General features: G+C 43.4%; 2 protein-coding genes across 5 annotated transcripts in view; one reads left to right on the forward strand and one right to left on the reverse strand.

Moving 5' to 3' along the window:
- The window catches only part of LOC112256047 (potassium voltage-gated channel subfamily H member 1), an 85632-nt gene extending 80039 nt beyond the window's left edge, over positions 1 to 5593 (forward strand). The window contains exons 13-14 of the mRNA XM_042328315.1: positions 2675 to 3085; positions 3190 to 5593. Of these exons, the coding sequence (XP_042184249.1) occupies positions 2675 to 3085; positions 3190 to 3639 (861 nt within the window). The 3' untranslated portion in view covers positions 3640 to 5593. The remainder of the gene's footprint in view (positions 1 to 2674; positions 3086 to 3189) is intronic.
- An 8394-nt stretch (positions 5594 to 13987) lies between these two features.
- Positions 13988 to 22196, reverse strand: part of hhat (hedgehog acyltransferase) — a 107185-nt gene continuing 98976 nt past the window's right edge. For all 4 annotated transcript variants that reach the window (XM_024429056.1, XM_024429063.1, XM_024429037.1 and 1 more), the window contains one exon: positions 13988 to 15903. In XM_024429056.1, the coding sequence (XP_024284824.1) occupies positions 15818 to 15903 (86 nt within the window). In that variant the 3' untranslated portion in view covers positions 13988 to 15817. The remainder of the gene's footprint in view (positions 15904 to 22196) is intronic.

A 22196-nucleotide genomic window follows, 5' to 3' on the forward strand; every position in this document is an offset into this window, starting at 1 on the left:
CTAGTGGAAACCTGCTCTTAGCTTGATGCTAAAGCAGTGGAGCTAGCAAGCCAACAGCACTAAGTGCGTGCAGGGTACACTACAGGTACTGTAGCTAGCTGACGACAAACAGGGTTACTGAGGTAACTTCACTCTGTAAAATAAAGCCAAAGTTAGCAGAATTGGGAGAAATACAGCTGTGCCAAACTTGTAGCGGTCCTACTTGTAGCAGTCCTGCTTCAACAAGGTACTGAGTAAAGGATCTGAATACTTATGTAAATATGATTATTTTATTTTAAAAAAAATGTATACCCCTTTTTTCGTGGTATCCAATTGGTAGTTACAGTCTTGTCTCATCGCTACAACTCCCGTACAGACTCGAGAGGCGCGAAGGTCGAGCGTCCTCCGAAACACAACCCAGACAAGCCACACTGCTTCTTGACACAATGCCCAGTTAACCCCGAAAGCCAGCCGCAACGTGTCGGAGGAAACACCGTACACCTCGCGACTGTGTCAGCGTGCACTGTGCCCGGCCCGCCACAGGAGTCGTTAGTGCGTGATGGGATAAGGACATCCCTGCCGGCCAAACCCTCCCCTAACCCGGACAATTGTGCGCCGCCCCATGGGTCTCCCAGTCGCGACCGGCTGCGACTGAGTCTGGACTTGAACCCAGAATATCTAGTGGCACAGCTAGCACTGCGATTTGTTTTTATTTATTACATTTTTTAATTGAACCTTTATTTAACTAGGCAAGTCAGTTAAGAACAAATGTTTATTTACAATGATGGGGAACAGTGGGTTAACTGCTTTGTTCAGGGGCAGATTTTTACCTTGTCAGCTCGGGGATTCGATCCAGAAACCTTTCGGTGGCCCAACGCTCTAACCACTAGGCTACCTGCCACCCCAAAGCAATGCAGTGCCTTAGACCACTCGGGAGGCGTAAATGTGATATTTCATATATTTTATTACTCATTTAAAAATGTCTAAAGACCTGTTTTTGCTTTGTCATTATGGGGTATTGCATGTAGATTGACGAGAAAATATATTTTTTTAAACATTTTAAATTAAGGCTGTAACAAAATGTGGAAAAAGTCAAGGGGCCTAAATACTTTCCGAATGCACTGTATATTTCATCTCTCTCTCTCTCCATCTCTCACTCTCACACACACACATACATACACACACACACACACAACAATCAGCCTGCTTCCTCTTCACTCCATCCATAGTGTTTCCCTAATACAAAGCTATGTGTACTCTTACTCTTCTCAGGTACAGTTATAACCCTCATACTTGATACTCAATACATCCATCTGAGCCAAGCGTGCCATGCAGCTGGGCAGGGTATGACAGGGGTCAGAACATTAATAGAATATTGGTCAGGGTGACTAGGATTTGAGGTGGTGGGAGGACAATTTGTCTGCGTCCCATATGTGATAATATTTCCTATTTAGTGCACTATTTTGGACCATGGCCCATAGGACTCTGGTCAAAACTAGTGCACTATGTAGGGAATAGGGTGCTAAATGGAACTTATCCTTACATCACCAGTAATGTGACTATTATGTCATGAAGATTTGATTGAATTATCTTATCTGTAAATACACCAGTGGTCTTGATGAAACAGTTCCTCATCTCTCAAGAGACGATCTCACACCTCGGAAACAAATTAAATTAAGCCTTTACTGTGGTAATCTTATGCCGCTTGAAATGTGTTGTGCAATCATGGTTTAAATCAGGGGTGTGATACCAGCCCGCGAGGGGGGTCCAATCCGGCCCGTGGGTGGCTTGAGTCAAATATTATTTGTATTTATTTATGGGGGGAGGTTTTTTGACTGTGTCTAGCTTGTTAATAATTACTGAAATTAAAACTAGACAGTCAAGGAGCATAGAATATTCCAGAAACAATTTTCTTGCTAATTTTGAGGGTGAGGAAATACAAGACATTTTCAGTGCTGCCCTCCAGACAGAGTGAAGACCGAATGCGACTCCCAGGGAAAAATGTGTTTGATACTCCTGGTTTATATAACACAATCTGTGGGACAACATTTTCTGTGTGAGGTACTTGATCAACATAAATACACCTAAATATTTTTCTCTCATCAAAATGTCACCCAGAATAAGCTGAAATGTCTGCTTTGTGTTTTGGTTAATGGTCTACTAAAGAATGAATGAGTTTCAGTAGAGAAAAATTCACTGGCGCTAGAAACGAGAGAAGCCATTTATATTTCATGATTTCCTTTGAGGGACTCAGCAAAAGGCATTATTTGCTGTGTTTTCTATAAAATGGGTTTAAATTAGTGATGAGGGGGGTGTGCAGCACAGCACTTTCATGCCTTAAGCGCCATTGCTGTATGCTTACCTACTTTAGGTACTTACCTGCGTGATAGTCGGACCTGTCAGAGAGGCTCATCGAACAGAGCTGAATTTGGTGCAGAACGTAGTTCACTATACACACATTTACATGTATTTTCACTTACCTAGACAGACTGTTTTAAAGTGCATATTCAGGTTATTTGGTTCATTTCAGCAACTTCTGGTTAGGTTAGACAGCCCAGCCAACTCACAGCAAAGGCTACATAACACAGGATTGAGTTCATGGTATCACAGTTCTGTTCTCAGGCAAGCTATCGTAGAGTACGTGCAAACAAAAACAAGTTTAATTTAACTAATCAAGAGTCTTGTCTCTCTACAGATTGTGTTCAGAAAAATCAGCGATGTGAAACGGGAGGAAGAGGAGCGACTGAGACGAAAGAATGAAGCACCCCTTAATCTCCCGCCGGACCACCCGGTGCGTCGGCTCTTCCAGCGGTTCCGTCAGCAGAAGGAGGCCCGTATATATCAGGAGCAGGCCAACCCATCCGATGACATGGAGAGAGGTCAAACCGTGAATGTCGAGCCCACTCCCATCCATGAAATCATCGCCACCACCAGCATTGTCACTGTTACCGAAAGCCCAGCCACACCCATTTTGGCCTCCACAATCTCCAGCCCGTCAGACAAAGCCAAGCTCCAGGCCCCGTCTCTCCGAGTGTTCGAGCCGGCCAAGGTCAAAGGCTGGGGACGCTTCAAGGACTCCATGACCAAGGAGTCCAACTGGAACAAGGTATGAAACCTAAAATATTTGGGCCAGGATTCACAGTTTGTCGAGAACGCGCCTCGGTTGAAGCCAGCCATCTTCATTAATACATTCTGTTCTTAATTTCCAAGGTGTCCAAAGCAGAGTCCATGGAGACGCTACCCGAGCGGACTAAGGCAGGGGCAGCCCACGAGTCCCAGACCTCGCTGAAGAAAACCGACTCGTGCGACAGCGGCATCACCAAGAGTGATCTGCGTCTAGACAACGTGGGGGACAGCTCCCGCACCACAGGCACCACACCACAGGACCGCAGCCCTATGGCACCCCCTGAGGTGGCCAAGCTGCACGCCTTCTACCCCATCCCAGAGCAGACTCTCCAGGCTTCTGTTCTGGAGCTCAAGCTGGAGCTCAAAGAGGACTTGCAGGCCTTAAACACCCGCATGGCTGGCCTGGAGGCCCAGCTAGCAGAGGCTCTGAAGCTCCTCAAGGTCCAAAGGAGAGCTCCCAGCTCCCCCAAGCCTCTTTTTGAGATCTCTAGACCCACCACACCAGACTCGGACAAGGAGGACATATTTTCATAGAGGCAAAAAGGGACTTATGTTGAGAGTGTGAAGACAGGTAACAGATTCAGAAAATCTTTGTCCCAATGCTGGGCAATTTGGTCACAGGGCCACAGATTCTGTGAGTTGTTGGTGTATCTCAGCTGAGGCCATTTATTGTCCCTCACCTTGCCGATGCCTGTGAAAGCAGCAGATGACGGAGCTATGATGCTGTTAATTTAAAGAGGATCTGGTGGTTTTACCCGTGGGCTATGGAACCTTGGAGTTGATCCCGTCGGTCATTTTGGAGAATCTGGGGTGTGCGCAGTAAAAGGGGTCTAGGTGCACTGCAGTGACCTTTAGACCACCATGGGTTTGGCTACCCCGTCTGTGACCCACAGACACAGGTTCACAGCTGTACTCTTGTGTTCTCCTGGTCTGCTTGTGCACATCAGCTGTATATTTAAGTTTCTACTTTTTTCCACCAGTCCATGGAGTTCAAGAGCAGAGCAGCAACAAATTCATTATTATTCATTATCCTTGTAGATCTCCAATGGGACCACTATCTTTAGTGGTTCTCAGAGTATGGTATCTATAAGGGGTGAATCCATCTTTTGCTTTTCCACTATCTTTGAACCACCAGTGCACAATGCATTCTGGATGTATTCACGATGTCATTCTATCACCGTGTAATACTTTACAAGACTTTATGCATACCTTGGTGTTGCCTTTATAAATACAAAAAGGATATAGAAACATTCAACACAGGTGATACTGTATATTGAGCTTTGCACTTGCTGTAAGCATTCGGTATAGATCTTGCTCCTGACAATGCATTACACACAGATGGTTCACAGAACGTATTACAGTAGGTTGTTTTTACTACTATACTCTGTAATCATTGGATCACCTTGTAGCCATCTTCTTTAAACCAGACGAAGGAGGCTGTGTTGACCAATCAGAGCTCAGGACCATTAGGTTTCAACCAATCAATCTTTTGGTCTGTACGCAGAGAACCCTGACTGGCCAATCAAAGACCAGCATGGTCTTTTGAAAGAACTCCAACCCCCTTTTAGACTGACTGACCATCACCGTATGTCTTATCAGATCGAACAGAGAACTGCTATCTATAGCCAAGAAACCAAGAAACAACCACCTTTGTTGACTGGTTCGTCTTTATTCTTGGCCGATGGTTACAGTGCTGGGAATTACTCTTAAGGAACTGCGTCAGTTGCACTAACAACGCTCCATCATGGTGACGTGTTGTTTGGATGTGGAGGTTGTATTATTTAACTGATTCTTAGTTTATGTTTGTCAAACATGGCTCTCTGACACTGTACATGTGAAACGAATAGAAAAAGTATTTCAACATTTACCGTGTAATTGGGTCTTCCAAAAAAACATACTTTTTCAAGACACTTCTCACTGCAAAGTATGACTTGCTGCATGACTTGCGTTGATCGACATACATCACTGTTTGGCCTTGCAGTTTTCCATAGGCTAGCCTACTGAATGCTCATGCTTGGAACTCCATTACTGAATATCAAAGGCAAACAGAACATTGAGGCCTATGAATTAGTAATCGATGTACATTTTTTAAATCTAATTTATATCCAGGACATGTTTGATCTCCTTCTGTCCGGAACTTTCACTAATTGGAACCTAGCGGTTCCAAAGTTTTCACGTCTTCAATGATGTGGGCACCTTCAATGGGTTTCATTAATTTGAGACCTAAGCCTAATCACATCGAAGCAGTATCATGTTAACTGCTGCCAAAGTTCCTCCCATCACTATATGGGACCAACTGGCGTTTGGGCCCTGGTTTGCCACAAGACAGTGTTAGCCTGAACTTAAGCATAGCCATTAGTTCAGTAAGCCAATGCGAGTCTTCAGGTCTCAGGCAAGGTTACTCATCCAATGAGTGGGGTTTACTAAACCAGCTTCATTACATATACATGTAATTAATTATTCGTCTTAGGTGAGGTCTCCACTAATGGTTGTGTTTTCATTGAGCTACATAATGGCAACATTGTGTTACATAACAGCTGAAATGTGCTAAGTAGCCAGCAAATGGCTAGAAACAGACAGCTGCAACACCGCACTCCATTAAGTTTTCACTTTCAATTCATGCAATTTATTAGTGACAAATTGTCTTAAAGTATGTACAGTTGAAGTCAGAAGTTTACATACACTTAGGTTGGAGTCATTAAAACTAGTTTTTCAACTGTTCCACAGATTTCTTGTTAACAAATTATAGTTTTGGCAAGTCGGTTAGGACATCTATTTTGTGCTTGGCACAAGTAATTTTTCCAACAATTGTTTACAGACAGATTCATTCACCTATAATTCACTGTATCACAATTCCAGTGGGTCAGAAGTTTACATACACTAAGTTGACTGTGCCTTTAAACAGCTTGGAAAATTCCAGAAAATGTCATGGCTTTAGAAGCTTCTGATGGGCTAATTGACATTATTTGAGTCAATTGGAGGTGTGCCTGTGGATGTATTTCAAGGCCTACCTTCAAACTCAGTGCCTCTTTGCTTGACATCATGGGAAAATCAAAAGAAATCAGCCAAGACCTCAGAAAATAAATTGTAGACCTCTACAAGTTCATCCTTGGGAGCAATTTACAAACGCTTGAAGGTACCACATTCATCTGTACAAACAATAGCACGCAAGTATAAACACCATGGGACCATGCAGCCATCACACCGCTCAGGGAGGAGACACGTTCTGTCTCCTAGAGATGAACGTACTTTGGTGTGAAAAGTGCAAATCAATCACAGAACAGCAGCAAAGGACCTTGTGAAGATTCTGGAGGAAACAGGTACAAAAGTATCTATAGCTACAGTAAAACGAGTCCTATATCGACATAACCTGAAAGGCCGCTCAGCAAGGAAGAAGCCACTCCTCCAAAACCGCCATAAAAAAGCCTGACTATGGTTTGCAACTGCACATGGGGACAAAGATTGTACTTTTTGGAGAAATGTCCTCTGGTCTGATGAAACAAAAATAGAACGGTTTGGCCATAATGATATGTTTGGAGGAAAAAGGGGGAGGCTTGCAAGCTGAAGAACACTACACCATCCCAACTGTGAAGCACGGAGGTGGCAGCATCATATTGTGGGGGTGCTTTGCTGCAGGAGGGACTGGTGCACTTCACAAAATAGATGGCATCATGAGGGAGGACTATTATGTGGATATATTGAAGCAACATCTCAAGACATCAGTCAGGAAGTTAAAACTTGGTCGCAAATGAGTCTTCAAAATGGACAATGAGCCCAAGCATACTTCCAAAGTTGTGGCAAAATGGCTTAAGGACAACAAAGTCAAGTTATTGGAGTGGCCATCACAAAGCCATCACAAACCTCAATCCTATAGAAAATTTGTGGGCAGAACTGAAAAAACGTGTGCGAGCAAGGAGGCCTTACAAACCTGACTCAGTTACACCAGCTCTGTCAGCAGGAATGGGCCAAAATTCACCCAACTTATTGAGGGAAGCTTGTGGAAGGCTACCCAAAATGTTTGACCCCATTTAAACAATTTAAAGGCAATGCTACCATTTTTTTTAATTTTACCTTTAACTTTACCTAGGCAAGTCAGTTAAGAACAAATTCTTATTTTCAATGATCAAATCAAATCAAATTTTATTTGTCACATACACATGGTTAGCAGATGTTAATGCGAGTGTAGCGAAATGCTTGTGCTTCTAGTTCCGACAATGCAGTAATAACGAACAAGTAATCTAACTAACAATTCCAAAAAAAACTACTGTCTTATACACAGTGTAAGGGGATAAAGAATATGTACATAAGGATATATGAATGAGTGATGGTACAGAGCAGCATAGGCAAGATACAGTAGATGATATCGATACAGTATATACATATGAGATGAGTATGTAAACCAAGTGGCATAGTTAAAGTGGCTAGTGATACATGTATTACATAAGGATGCAGTCGATGATATAGAGTACAGTATCTACGTATGCATATGAGATGAACAATGTAGGGTAAGTAACATTATATAAGGTAGCATTGTTTAAAGTGGCTAGTGATATATTTACATCATTTCCCATCAATTCCCATTATTAAAGTGGCTGGAGTAGAGTCAGTGTCATTGACAGTGTGTTGGCAGTAGCCACTGTTAGTGGTGGCTGTTTAACAGTCTGATGGCCTTGAGATAGAAGCTGTTTTTCAGTCTCTCGGTCCCAGCTTTGATGCACCTGTACTGACCTCGCCTTCTGGATGACAGCGGGGTGAAAAGGCAGTGGCTCGGGTGGTTGATGTCTTTGATGATCTTTATGGCCTTCCTGTAGCATCGGGTGGTGTAGGTGTCCTGGAGGGCAGGTAGTTTGCCCCGGTGATGCGTTGTGCAGACCTCACTACCCTCTGGAGAGCCTTACGGTTGAGGGCGGTGCAGTTGCCATACCAGGCGGTGATACAGCCCGCCAGGATGCTCTCGATTGTGCATCTGTAGAAGTTTGTGAGTGCTTTTAGTGACAAGCCGAATTTCTTCAGCCTCCTGAGGTTGAAGAGGCGCTGCTGCGCCTTCCTCACGATGCTGTCTGTGTGAGTGGACCAATTCAGTTTGTCTGTGATGTGTATGCCGAGGAACTTAAAACTTGCTACCCTCTCCACTACTGTTCCATCGATGTGGATGGGGGGGTGTTCCCTCTGCTGTTTCCTGAAGTCCACAATCATCTCCTTAGTTTTGTTGACATTGAGTGTGAGGTTATTTTCCCACCACCAATGATGGCCTAGGAACAGTGGGTTAGCTGCCTGTTCAGGGGCAGAATGACAGATTTGTACCTTGTCAGCTCGGGGGTTTGAACTTGCAACCTTCCGGTTACTAGTCCAACGCTCTGACCACTAGGCTACCCTGCCGCCCCTAATACTAATTGAGTGTATGTAAACTTCTGACCCACTGGTAATGTGATGAAATAACTAAAAGCTGAAATAAAATCATTCTGACATTTCACATTCTTAAAATAAAGTGGTGATCCTAACTGATATAAAACAGGGAATCTTTACTAGGATTAAATGTCAGGAATTGTGAAAAACGGAGTTTAAATGTATTTGGCTAAGGTTTATGTAAACTTCCGACTAAGAGGGGGGAAAAACAGGTCTCTCTCTGCAGTAACAATGCATTAACTAGATCAAACCCATATCGTGATCGTGTTACATTAGGCTATTAGCCTGTTACCTTATTTCGCCTTAAATTATTTCAGATACAGGAGGAAGAAATTGTGTGAACCCTTTGAAATTACCTGAATTTCTGCATAAATTTGACCTGATGTTGATCTAATTCACAACAATGGACAAACAGTGTGCTTAAACTAATAACACACAAATTATTGTATTTTTCTTATCTATATTGAATACATCAGTCATAGTGTAGGTTGGGAAAAGCATGTGAACTTTGGAGTCAGGAGTCATCTAACCTGGAGTCGAATCAATGAGACGAGATTGGATATGTTGGTTAGACATGCCCTGCTCTATAAAAAACATTTACAAAATTTGAGTTTGCTATTCACAAGAAGCATTTCCTGATGTGAACTATGCCTCAAACAAAAGAGATCTCAGAAGACCTAAGATTAAGAATTGGGTTACAAAAGTATCTCTTAAAGCCTTGATGTTCATCAGTCCACAGTAAGACAAATAGTCTATAAATGGAGAAAGTTCAGCACTGTTGCTACTCTCCCTAGGAGTGGCCGTCCTGCAAAGATAACCTCATTGAGCATTCTGTGCTGTGCTCTTACAGTTAAGAATCCAAGAGTGTCAGCTAAAGACTTACAGAAATCTCTGTACTATGCTAACATCTCTGTTGACGAGTCTATGATATGTGAAACACTAAACAAGAATAGTGTTCATTGGAGGACACCACCGGAGAACACATTGCTGTCCAAAAAAAACCATTGCTGCACGTCTGAAGTTCGCAAAAGAGCACCTGGATGTTCCACAGCGCTACTGGCAAAATATTCTGTGGATAGATAAAACTAGAGTTGAGTTGTTTGGAAGGAACATGCAACACTGTGTGGAGAAAAAAAGGCACTGAACACAAACATCAAAACCTCATCCCAACTGTAAAGTATGGTGGTGAGAGCATCATGGTTTGGGACTGCTTTACTGCCTCAGGGCCTGGACAGCTTGCCATCATCGACAGAAAAATGAATTCCCAAGTTTATCAAGACATTTTGTACGAGAATGTAAGGTTATCTGTCTGCCAATTGAAGCTCAACAGAAGTTGGGTGATGCAACAGGACAACAACCAAAAACACAGAAGTAAATCAAAAACAGAATTGTTTCAACAGAAGAAAATACTCCTTCTGGAGTGGCCCATTGTCTGAGTCCTGATCAACCCGATTGAGATGCTGTGGCATGACCTCAAGAGAGCGGTTCAAACCAGACATCACAAGAATATTACTGAACTGAAACAGTTTTGTAAGGACAAATGGTCCAAAATTCCTCCTGACCATTGTGCAGGTCTGATCTGCAATTACAGATAACGTTTTGTTGAGGTTATTACAACCAGTTATTAAAACCAAGGGTTCACATACTTGTTCCACCCTGCACTGGCAATGTTTACACGGTGTGTTCAATAAAGACATGAAAACATATAATTGTTTGTGTGTTATTAGGTTAAGCAGACTGTGTTTGTTTATTGTTGTGACTTAGATGAAGCTCCGATCAAATTTTATGACCAATTTATGCAGAAATCCAGGTCATTCCAAAGGGTTCACATACTTTTTCTTGTCACTGTATATATTTTGACGATAGCAGTATACAATAGCAGTATACAATGTTTACAGAACATGTGTTTTTAGAAAATATATAGAGATTAAAGGGTCATGAATGAGTTTTCTTACACTTACGTGTGAATAAGTCTCATACAGTGGTATTTTTTGGACTTTCCTGTACTCCACTAAAAGCTTGCTTACATAACTAGCGTTCTGAGATCAGCTCCTGTACGCAAGCAGCAGCTCTCCATGTTAGTTCTTTCAAACGACCTGATTTTGATAATTTGTCCATGCTGGAATCTTATGGAAACTACGACTTATGAATGTTACCATATTTATCTTTTGACCATACACAACATGGAATGTGGAGGGTCTTCACTGAGACAATATTATCAATACTTATGAATAGTATAATTGCAATCCTGGCCAGATATTCATTGTAGTTAACAGAAACACTTTACATAAAGCCAACATGTCAAGTGCTTTATGACTTGTTTATAAACTATTTTATGCATGTATATTAAGCATTTTTTGGGAAAATAGCAGTTATGCATCTAGGATAATTATGAGATAAGCATATGAACGAACCCCTTATGTCTTATTGCAAGTATTATATTGCATTATAACAATATCATGCATTATACGTGTTGGAGTTAAATGAATCATCCACTCAAAAACTATTTTGGCATTTCCATTAGTCCAATGTTGATACAGTCCCAAAAGGTTTTGCATGTCAGCAGTCAAGTTAAGATATGGGACTTTCAAGAAGCAAAGTGTAACTTGCCACATCATTATGAGTCTGTATCAAGTGGACTAATGAAAAAACAAAATATTTGGAGTGGATTATTCCCTTAAGTTAAGTGCTACAATGTAAACCAGGGGTGTCAAACTCATTCCATGAAGGGCCTAGTGTCTGCATGTTTTTGTTTTTTCCCATTCAATGAAGACCTAGAAAACCAGGTGAGTGGACACACCCTCTGTGGAATGAGTTTGACACGTGCTGTAAACAATAGTTAAGATTGTTCACTGCTGATCCTAATGACCCCTACTGATGTAAATGTGTTACTATTATCAGGCAAGTTGGAAAGAAATGCACACACACTTCACTTCTACTTACACACTTTACTTAAATATGAACTTAAGCCTAGACTAAATCCGTATCGTCGAAGATCCGTGCCATAGCGTGATTGACATTTAAAGGCAATGTTCCCATGTTCGTGGAGACTGCTTTCACAGTAAACGCTGCATATGTTGGCTCAATCGGAAATGATCTTTAAATTTCAATTGCGCTATAACACAGATCTTCCACAATAAGGGTTGAATCCAGCCCTTAAACATACTTTGATTTAACATACTTAAGAATCAAGTTAAGTATGCACTACATTACTCACTAATGAAATTAGGTGACTGCACGTGTTGCTGTCATTGGTAAACAATAATTGTGCATTGCCGTTGATGTGTTAACAGAATGTACGCGTTCAGGTCTCCATGATACAGAGAAGTCAACAGCTTGTTTATTATTTTAACACATATAGCTTCACATGCAGTATAGTATAATAATGTTTAAGGGGCCAGTGCCTGAGTAAGGGGATATTGCATTATTAATGAGAAGAATGACACTGTACTCTATGCATTGCAATGCTCAAATGTTTCAAAATATTATAGCATGCTTTTGTTAATTGATACTCTCCCAAAATGGGTAACAACAACGATGTCATTTGGTTGGTGCATATTGTTAGTAATGTACATTTATTCTTCATGATGTTTACCTAAAATCACATGCCTATTCAAATGTACATGCATTTACCACTCTTTTATGGAAACTTGATGTACATCCTTGTGCCAGCTGCATTGATGCATGTGAACAATATTTGATACATTTGAGGGTAAAAAGTGATTTATTCTTGGCTTAGTTCACCTGTTTTTTTCTCTTTTGGAAAATAATTGGTGGAACATGTAACATGGCATTAATGGATAACCCTCTGTGTTAGTCTTTCTTGTGGTGATATCACAGAGGAGGTTCGTTTAGAACAATTGAGAGAGTCCTGATGGAGGTGCATCACAATTCCAGACTGAGTCATCTGGGGCTCTATCTTGATTGCACACAACAACAAAAAAATCACTATCTGCACTGATTGGAAAAGACTTGAAAGATTAAAATAATATGGTGGAAGCTTTTTCTCCCCAATTTTCGTGGTATCCAATTGTTTTAGTCTCATCGCGACAACTCCCGTACGGGCTCGGGAGAGACGAAGGTTGAAAGTCATGCGTCCTCCGATACACAACCCAACCAAGCCGCACTGCTTCTTAACACAGCGCGCATCCAACCCGGAAGCCAGCCGCACCAATGTGTCGGAGGAAACACCGTGCACCTGGCAACCTTGGTTAGTGCGCACTGCGCCCGGCCCGCCACAGGAGTCGCTGGTGCGCGATGAGACAAGGATATCCCTACCGGCCAAAACCTCCCTAACCCGGACGACGCTAGGCCAATTGTGCGTCGCCCCACGGACCTCCCGGTCGCGGCCGGTTACGACAGAGCCTGTGCGCGAACCCAGGGCCTCTGGTGGTACAGCGCCCTTAACCGCTGCGCCACCCGGGAGGCGGCGGAAGCTCTTAACGTGGTCAGTTCTTTCAGGTCAGTGTGATAAAGGAGAGGACGCTAGGAGAGGACGGACATTTTAGACAATTGAGAAAGATCCTACCAGCTATTGAGCTAGTCCTCGAGTGCATCCCAAATGGCACTCTATTCCCTATAGGTCACCTGGTCAAATATTAGTACACTATATAGGGAATAGGGTGCCATTTGGGATGCAACCCTTCCATGCATGAGCCTGGTCAGTAAAACTTAATAATGTACCAGCACCTTGTTTTTAAAGTCCTAGGCCCAGACTCCCAGCCACACACCCCCAAGTCCCGTAATGCACCAAAAAAAACTTAAAGCTGATGATTCTCTGTTGCATATCCGCACCCCCTGAAAAAAAAAAAAGTATAACTCTCACACAAAAGTAGTGCACTGGGCCTTCACTAGTCCTGTATTAGCAGACCGAACTAGCTGTCTGTAGTGCGGACAAAACAAACTGTTCAGCACCCCCACTCCCATTCATCTTCCCGCGGCTCTGTTGATTTCTTTCAAACGTGAGCATGATTACTTCAGACATGTTTAAACAACGTAAAACTATTTTTGTGGTCAGTTCAGGGGAGCTGCCTAGTACCACTGTGTATGTACATACTACTTTAATGTCATGTGAAGAGAGAGAGAGAATTGGTTACACTTGAAGGGTACATGCATAAGGACTTGTTGTTGACAGTTGACCAGCATTTAGGTACTGCTTATGAACGCAGTATATGGGTAATGAAGTGCTTATGCAGTTACCCTTCAAGTAAAGTGTTACTAAAAGATCAACCATTAATATAAATATATAATGAGGACAGTAATGTGATTTATGCACATGTCACGATATTCATATGTTTCCTGTAATGATACTGTAAATGTAATTGCAAGCACAGATGAGAGTATTTGTAAAGATATGTAAAATACTATTTATAATAAATGATATTTTATACATAGCCGTCTGCTGTTTGGTTTCGACGTTTTTTGTTGTTGTTCATTTAATTTAAATGAGAACATGGTCATTTCAAACACAATTGTGTGATGTTGAAGAAATAACTATTTATTCGATAGGGGCAAAAATGTAAGTAGACAAAGTTCCATGTCAATAGGTGAAGCCACCATTATAACAATGATAAGATACAGGACAGTCTCCTATCATCATCAACAGTAGAAGAACAAACCCTTGCACATGCATCATCTCACACTTATAGTACAGTGATAGCAGAGGAGGCTGGTGGGAGGAGCTATAGAGAACAGGCTCATTGTAATGGCCAGAATGGAATTAATGGAACGGAGTTAAACATGTGGTCTACATATGTTTGATACCGTTCCATTTATTCCATTCCAGCCAATCATGTTAGGTAAGAGACAGACAAGGGGTTGAATCTAGCTGGATAACACCTGCGTGGCCTGGCTGCCTCCTGAAGGAGCAGAATATTTACTGAACGCTATGTATAAAAACATCACATTAACATCCAATTAACATGACACCGGGCCCTCATCCCTGACAGAGATGGATAGAGAAAGATACAGATATCCACATAGAGAGAAAAGAGAGACTCAGTCGGACAAAGAGAGAAATAGAAACAAAGTGAAAGAGAGCAAAAGGGAGTGAGGGATCCAGTGATGGAGGAACACACAATGGCCCATGTAGAACCGAGGTCAGTCACTGCCAACCTAGATATTAGGGCCGGCTCACTGGGTGACGAACTGCCTCTATACAAGCACACTATTAGTAAGAACAGCCTACATGACTAACACTAACATGGGGCACCCTTTGAAGCAACCTTTACGTGTGATGAAATTATTGCTATACTTGTAATCTGTCACGAAAAGGCTTGTGTGGCGGGTTTCTTATCATAAACTGTTTAAGATTTAACGCTGCAGATCGTATTCTCTTCTTGACTGGATTTTTGGATTCTCGGGATGTCATAAGACCCATTTAAGCTTGTCTCAAATAGATCCCTATATGGTGCACTACATTTGACCAGAGCCCTATTGCCCCTGGTAAAAAAGTAGTGCACTAGCTAGGGAATAGGATGCAATCTTTGGATGTGACCTAAATCCCTTTCAGAGTAGTGTTAGGCTAGTCTAATTAGCAGGGTTTTCTCCCCCGACCCTACATGTTAGTTAAACTGACACAGATCTGCTGATCCCTTTAGTGCTATGAGACAGATACAGGATTAGCGCAGTCAATGGAATATACTGAGGTGCTTTCAGCCATTCCATTCCAGGAGATGTATAATGCTGATTTTGGGGTTAAACAGATCCAAAACATCCAAGGTTGGATACTGCAAGCCTCACTGTCAGGTTATCAACAAATTACCACTGAACAGCATCCATTGTTTTTCCATATATGCGTTTCTCATAGGTACAGGTAGTTTGGCGGACAGGTTTCTTATACTGTAGGTCACTTTCTTATAGTCACATACGTACATGGGTCCAGTGTCTTCCTCAGCAGGTCTCATTGATACTCCCCACTGTGGGTGGGTAGTAAAGGACAGGTTTGCTCTCCCCACATAGCAGAGTGCACTGTGGGGTGGTTACATTGGGTTGTTCTCCCCACATGGCAGAGTCCACTTACATTTAAAACATTTAGCAGACGCTCTTATCCAGAGCGACTTACAGGGTCAATTAGGGTTGAAGTGCCTTACTCAAGGGCACAGAGATTTTTCACTTAGTCAGCTCAGGATTCGAACCAGCAACCTTTTGGTTACTGGCCTAACGCTCTTAACTGCTAGGCTACCCGAGTCCACTGTGGGGTGGTTTAAGGTGGGTTGTTCTCACCACATAGCAGAGTCAGCACTGTGTGATGGTGTTTAAGAGTGAGTTCTGCCTCCCTTCCAACAGTCTCTGTGGGGTTGGTGATTTAGGGTGGGTTGTGTTCCCACTCCAGTCCGATCTGGGCAAAGCAATAGAGGAAGGCTAACATGGGTGGAGCCACTGTACACCAACCTGGAGAGAGACAGAGAGACACACCCTTAGATGCCAGCAACACATACACATTCACTTGTTTACAGTACACCCATAATTTCACAGTACATACACTACCGTTCAAAAGTCTTGGGTCACTTAGAAATGTCCTTGTTTTTATTTATTTTTATAAATTGTCCATTAAAATAACATGATATTGATCAGAAATGCAGTGTAGACATTGTTAATATTGTAAATGATGGGATTGAGATCCGGACTCTTCGCTGGCCATGGCAGAACACTAACATTCATGTCTTGCAGGAAATCAGCCATACTGCTCGTTCTGTACGTGGTGGCATTATCAGGCTGGAGGGTCATGTCAGGATGAGCCTGCAGGAATGGAACCACATGAGGGAGGAGGATGTCTTCCCTGTAACGCACAGCGTTGAGATAGCTTGTTGTTATTACAGGCACAGTCCAATGATGCTGTGACACACCGCCCCAGAACATGATGGACCCTCCACCTCCAAATCGATCCCGCTTCAGAGTAAAGGCTCATTACTTCGACAATAAATGCGCATCCGACCATCACCCCTGGTGAGACAAAACCGCGACTCGTCAGTGAAGAGCACTTTTTGCCAGTCCTGTCTAATCCAGCGATGGTGGGTTTGAGCCCATAGGCGACGTTGTTGCCGGTGATGTCTGGTGTCGGCCTACAAGCCCTCAGTCCAGCCTCTCTCAGCCTATTGCAGACAGTCTGAGCACTGATGGAGGGATTGTGCGTTCCTGGTGTAACTTGGGCAGTTGTTGTTGCCATCCTGCCACTGCGAGGATGATCAGCTGTCCTTCCTGTCTTCCTGTAGCATCTCACAGTATGGACATTGCAATTTATTGTCCTGGCCACATCTTCAGTCCTCATCCCTCCTTGCAGCATGCCTAAGGCACGTTCATACAGATGAGCAGGGACCCGTGGCATCTTTCTTTTGGTGTTTTTCAGAGTCAGTAGAAAGGCCTCTTTAGTGTCCTAAGTTTTCATAACTGTGACCTTAATTGCCTACCGTCTATAAGCTGTTAGTGTCTTAACGACCGTTCCACAGGTGCATGTTCATTAACTGTTTATGGATCATTGAACAAGCATGGGAAACAGTGTTTAAACCCTTTACAATGAACATCTGTGAAGTTATTTTGATTTTTACTAAAAGGGAAGTTTAGCCCTTACACAGCCTGGAGGTGTGTTGGGTCATTGTCCTGTTGAAAATCAAAACAATAGTTCCACTAAGCACAAACTGGATGGTGTATCGCTGCAGAATGCTGTGGTAACTATGCTGGTTAAGTGTGCCTTGAATTCTAAATAAATCACAGACAGTGTCACCAGCAAAGCACCCCCACACCACTTCCTCCATGCTTCACGGTGGGAACCACACATGCAGAGATCACCTACTCTGCGTCTCACAATGACACGGTGGTTGGAACCAAAAATCTCAAATTTGTACTCATGAGACCACCGGTCGTGTTTCATGGCCCAAGCAAGTCCCTTTTTCTTATTGGTGTCCTTGAGTAGTGGTTCTTTGCAGAAATTCAACCAAGAAGGCCTGATTCACGCAGTCTCCTCCGAACAGTTGATGTTGAGATGCGTTTGTTCCTTGAACTTTGAGCATTTATTTGGGCTGTAGTTAACTAATGAACTTATCCTCTGCAGCAGAGGTAACTCTGGGTCTTCCTTTCCTGTGGCGGTCCTCATGAGAGCCAGTTTCATCATAGCGCTTTATGGTTTTTGCAGCTGCACTTGAAGAAACTTTCAAAGTTGTTGACATTTTCCGGATTGACTGACCTTCACGTCTTAAAGTAATGATAGACTGTTATTTGAGCTGTTCTTGCCATAATACGGACTTGGTCTTTCACCAAATCTTCTCCATACCACCCCTACCATGTCACAACACAACTGATTGGCTCAAACACATTAAGTAAAGAAATTCCACAAGGCACACCTGTTAATTGAAATGCATTCCAGGTGACTACCTCATGAAGCTGGTTGAGAGAATGCCAAAAGTGTATAAGAATATTTTGAAGATAAATACACAATGCAGAGGATGAGAGGACGAGAGTACTAAAAACTAAATAGAGTACTAATGGTCAATAGAGAATTGTTAATGGAAATAGTTGTCTCAGTTCAACAGCTGTTTAGAATCTGTGGAATGTCAGTCCTGAACTCAGAGCTACATGTGATACGTTTTCATTGGTCTGTACATTGAGTCTGGAGCAGGATACTTGTTCTTTGGCCATTTGCCCAGTTGTACTGCAAGGACATATGAGTTATGTGATAGTTTGTCTCTATTATTGTACAATGTAGAAAATAGAAAATAGTAAAAATAAAGAAAACCCTCGGAATGAGTAGGTGTGTCCAAACTTTTGACAGGAACTGTTTCCCATCTTTTGGAAGAAAAACTATTGAACTCATATTGTAATCAATTATAGGTAATATTTCATAGAAATCTGGAAACACTTTAAACAGGACTGCAGTCAAGGTTGTGTTCAGTCTGCACAAACAGAGGTTGTTTTGAAAGTCTCCATCTGTTCACCTCAGTTTCACCCAGTTCTGAATACAAATGCTCAAAATGTCTGTCCTTGCTCACAGACACCTCCTTCCACTCTCCACGTCCTCTGACTCATCTCCAGCCTCTCACCTTGCTGCTCCAGCCCATTCCTCCCCTCTACTCCTCCTCAACTTCCTCTTCCTCCCCCAGACCTGGCTTGTCTCCAGCCTCTCACCTTGCTGCTCCAGCCCATTCCTCCCCTCTACTCCTCCTCCTCCTCTTCCTCCCCCAGACCTGGCTTGTCTCCAGCCTCTCACCTTGGTGCTCCAGCCCATTCCTCCCCTCTACTCCTCCTCCTCCTCTTCCTCCCCCAGACCGGGCTTGTCTCCAGCCTCTCACCTTGGTGCTCCAGCCCATTCCTCCCCTCTACTCCTATTCAACTTCCTCTTCCTCCCCCAGACCTGGCTTGTCTCCAGCCTCTCACCTTGGTTCTCCAGCCCATTCCTCCCCTCTACTCCTCCTCAACTTCCTCTTCCTCCCCCAGACCTGGCTTGTCTCCAGCCTCTTACCTTGGTGCTCCAGCCCATTCCTCCCCTCTACTCCTCCTCAACTTCATCTTCCTCCCCCAGACCTGGCTTGTCTCCAGCCTCTCACCTTGGTGCTCCAGCCCATTCCTCCCCTCTACTCCTCCTCCTCATCTTCCTCCCCCAGACCTGGCTTGTCTCCAGCCTCTCACCTTGGTGCTCCAGCCAATTCCTCCCCTCTACACCTCCTCCTCCTCTTCCTCCCCCAGACCTGACTTGTCTCCAGCCTCTCACCTTGGTGCTCCAGCCCATTCCTCCCCTCTACTCCTCCTCCTCCTCTTCCTCCCCCAGACCTGGCTTGTCTCCAGCCTCTCACCTTGGTGCTCCGGCCCAAACCTGCGCCCATGCCGCTGCAACACAGTGTAATTTTTATTCATATGCGTTTTATCGTTCAGAAATTAAAGTGTTTTATGTAGTACCGCATTCAGTTACTATTGGGCAAAACATAACCCAAAACAAACTGCAAATGCATGTAAGGTGTTTGTAGTCACAAGCTTGATGTAGTCACTGTGTGCAAGGAATATAGGATCAGAAATACTAAACTTTTGACTACTTTAATGCCATATAAGTGTGTGTGTGGGGGGGGAGGCACCCTGTCAAGTTTGAGATCTGCTCCCCTTACAGACAAGAATGAATCTGATACATGACTTTCCCTAGAGAGTTCAGACCTTTACACCTTGTCTAAATGTAGCATGTACAGTTGAAGTTGGAAGTTTACATTTATTTTAACTTCTCAAATCAAATCAAATTTTACCTAGCAGGGTCTTGTAGATGACATGGAGCCAGTGGGTTTGGCGACGAGTATGAAGCGAGGGCCAGCCAACGAGAGCGTACAGGTCGCAATGGTGGGTAGTATATGGGGCTTTGGTGACAAAACGGATTGCACTGTGATAGACTGCATCCAATTTGTTGAGTAGAGTATTGGAGGCTATTTTGTAAATGACATCGCCAAAGTCGAGGATTGGTAGGATGGTCTGTTTTACAAGGGTATGTTTGGCAGCATGAGTGAAGGATGCTTTGTTGCGAAATAGGAAGCCAATTCTAGATTTAACTTTGGATTGGAGATGTTTGATATGGGTCTGGAAGGAGAGTTTACAGTCTAACCTATGTGAGAATGCTGTTCATCGAGTACAGCTCGGCATTTAACACCATAGTGTCCTCCAAGCTCGTCATCAAGCTCGAGACCCTGAGTCTCGACCCCGCCCTGTGCAACTGGGTACTGGACTTCCTGACGGGTCGTCCCCAGGTGGTGAGGGTAGGCAACAACATCTCCACCCCGCTGATCCTCAACACTGGCGCGTTCTGAGCCCTCTCCTGTACTCCCTGTTCACCCACGACTGCGTGGCCAGGCACGCCTCCAACTCAATCATCAAGTTTGCGGACGACACAACAGTGGTAGGCTTGATTACCAACAACGACGAGACGGCCTACAGGGAGGAGGTGAGGGCCCTCGGAGTGTGGTGTCAGGAAAATAACCTCACACTCAACGTCAACAAAACTAAGGAGATGATTGTGGACTTCAGGAAACAGCAGAGGGAACACCCCCCTATCCACATCGATGGAACAGTAGTGGAGAGGGTAGTAAGTTTTAAGTTCCTCGGCGTACACATCACAGACAAACTGAATTGGTCCACCCACACAGACAGCATCGTGAAGAAGGCGCAGCAGCGCCTCTTCAACCTCAGAAATTCGGCTTGTCACCAAAAGCACTCACAAACTTCTACAGATGCACAATCGAGAGCATCCTGTCGGGCTGTATCACCGCCTGGTAGGGCAACTGCTCCGCCCACAACCGTAAGGCTCTCCAGAGGGTAGTGATGTATGCACACCACATCACCGGGGGCAAACTACCTGCCCTTCAGGACACCTACACCACCCGATGTCACAGGAAGGCCAAAAAGATCATCAAGGACAACAACCACCTGAGCCACTGCCTGTTCACCCCGCTATCATCCAGAAGGCGAGGTCAGTACAGGTGCATCAAAGCTGGGACCGAGAGACTGAAAAACAGCTTCTATCTCAAGGTCATCACACTGTTAAACAGCCTTCACTAACATTGAGTGGCTGCTGCCAATATACAGACTCAAATCTCTAGCCATGTCTCAGTTGTTGAATCTTATGTTCATACAAATATTTACACGTTAAGTTTGCTGAAAATAAAAGCAGTTGACAGTGAGAGGACTTTTTTTTTTTTTGCTGAGTTTAGTATCAGGGACCCCCAACCTCCCCAAAAATTAAATAATCCCCCTCCCCCAAATAAAAATGAATGCCATAGAGTATTAAGGAAATTGCTTGGCAGATAAGACAGACAGTCCAGGAAAGGCATTCACCCACCAATACAATACACTGTCATGCTAGTTTCTTTCCCTTCCAAATCGAGAGCAGCTCTAACAATGCAGCAGAGAACGGAGGGATCAAACTATGTTCAGGAGCCACGGTCTTAGTTTCACTTCTTAAAGAGAGAGAAAAATAGAGCAGCCCATAGGGAAATGAGTGCTGTGCTCTGTGAACGCGAGTTAGTGAAGCAGCTTACTCAAGCCAGCCAAAATGAGGCCAGTCTGTTCAGGGAGAAAACTCACATGCCTATTTAGTATACCAGGAACAGCATTTTCCAGGAAAGGCCATGTAGATCTGAGAGGGTTAGATAGGTGGAAGAAATATAGTATGATGACCCAGACAATATAGGATTTCCACTAAGTCAGAAGCCAAGATAAAGCTATTACCATTTGGTTTAGATATATATATACACACACTCCTAGGTGTTGAGCTAGGGGGGTTGATTTGAAATTCAGCAGGCATGTACTGTAGGTGAGGGTGGAAGTTGCTCCAAGATCTAAGCTCTCCTCCATGTAGGTCTCTGGAGAGGGAGAAAACTACTTAACAAAGAAATGATTGAGGACAGACACTCAATCTAAAATAGAACCTTCAGTGCAAAATGTGTGTTATTTTAGCTAATGAGGTAAGAGGATAAGTTTTTTTTGTTTGCTCTCACAGTCAGGGGGAGATTAGACTTTAATTAAAAAGATAGTAGCTGGAATCTAAAATTGAGTCTGCTGATATGATTAAGTTAAAGAAAGAAATAACATCTAGAATTGAAGGTGTAAATTGGTTTTAGCGGCCTCTCAAACCTTTTCTCTCTTGTCCAAGTGCACCACATGATAACATCCAGCGTATATAAAAAGAAACCTGTGACAAATGTGTTATAGCCTATATCCGT

This window comes from Oncorhynchus tshawytscha, linkage group LG01 (genome assembly GCF_018296145.1).
Source record: "Oncorhynchus tshawytscha isolate Ot180627B linkage group LG01, Otsh_v2.0, whole genome shotgun sequence".
NCBI lineage: Eukaryota > Metazoa > Chordata > Actinopteri > Salmoniformes > Salmonidae > Oncorhynchus > Oncorhynchus tshawytscha.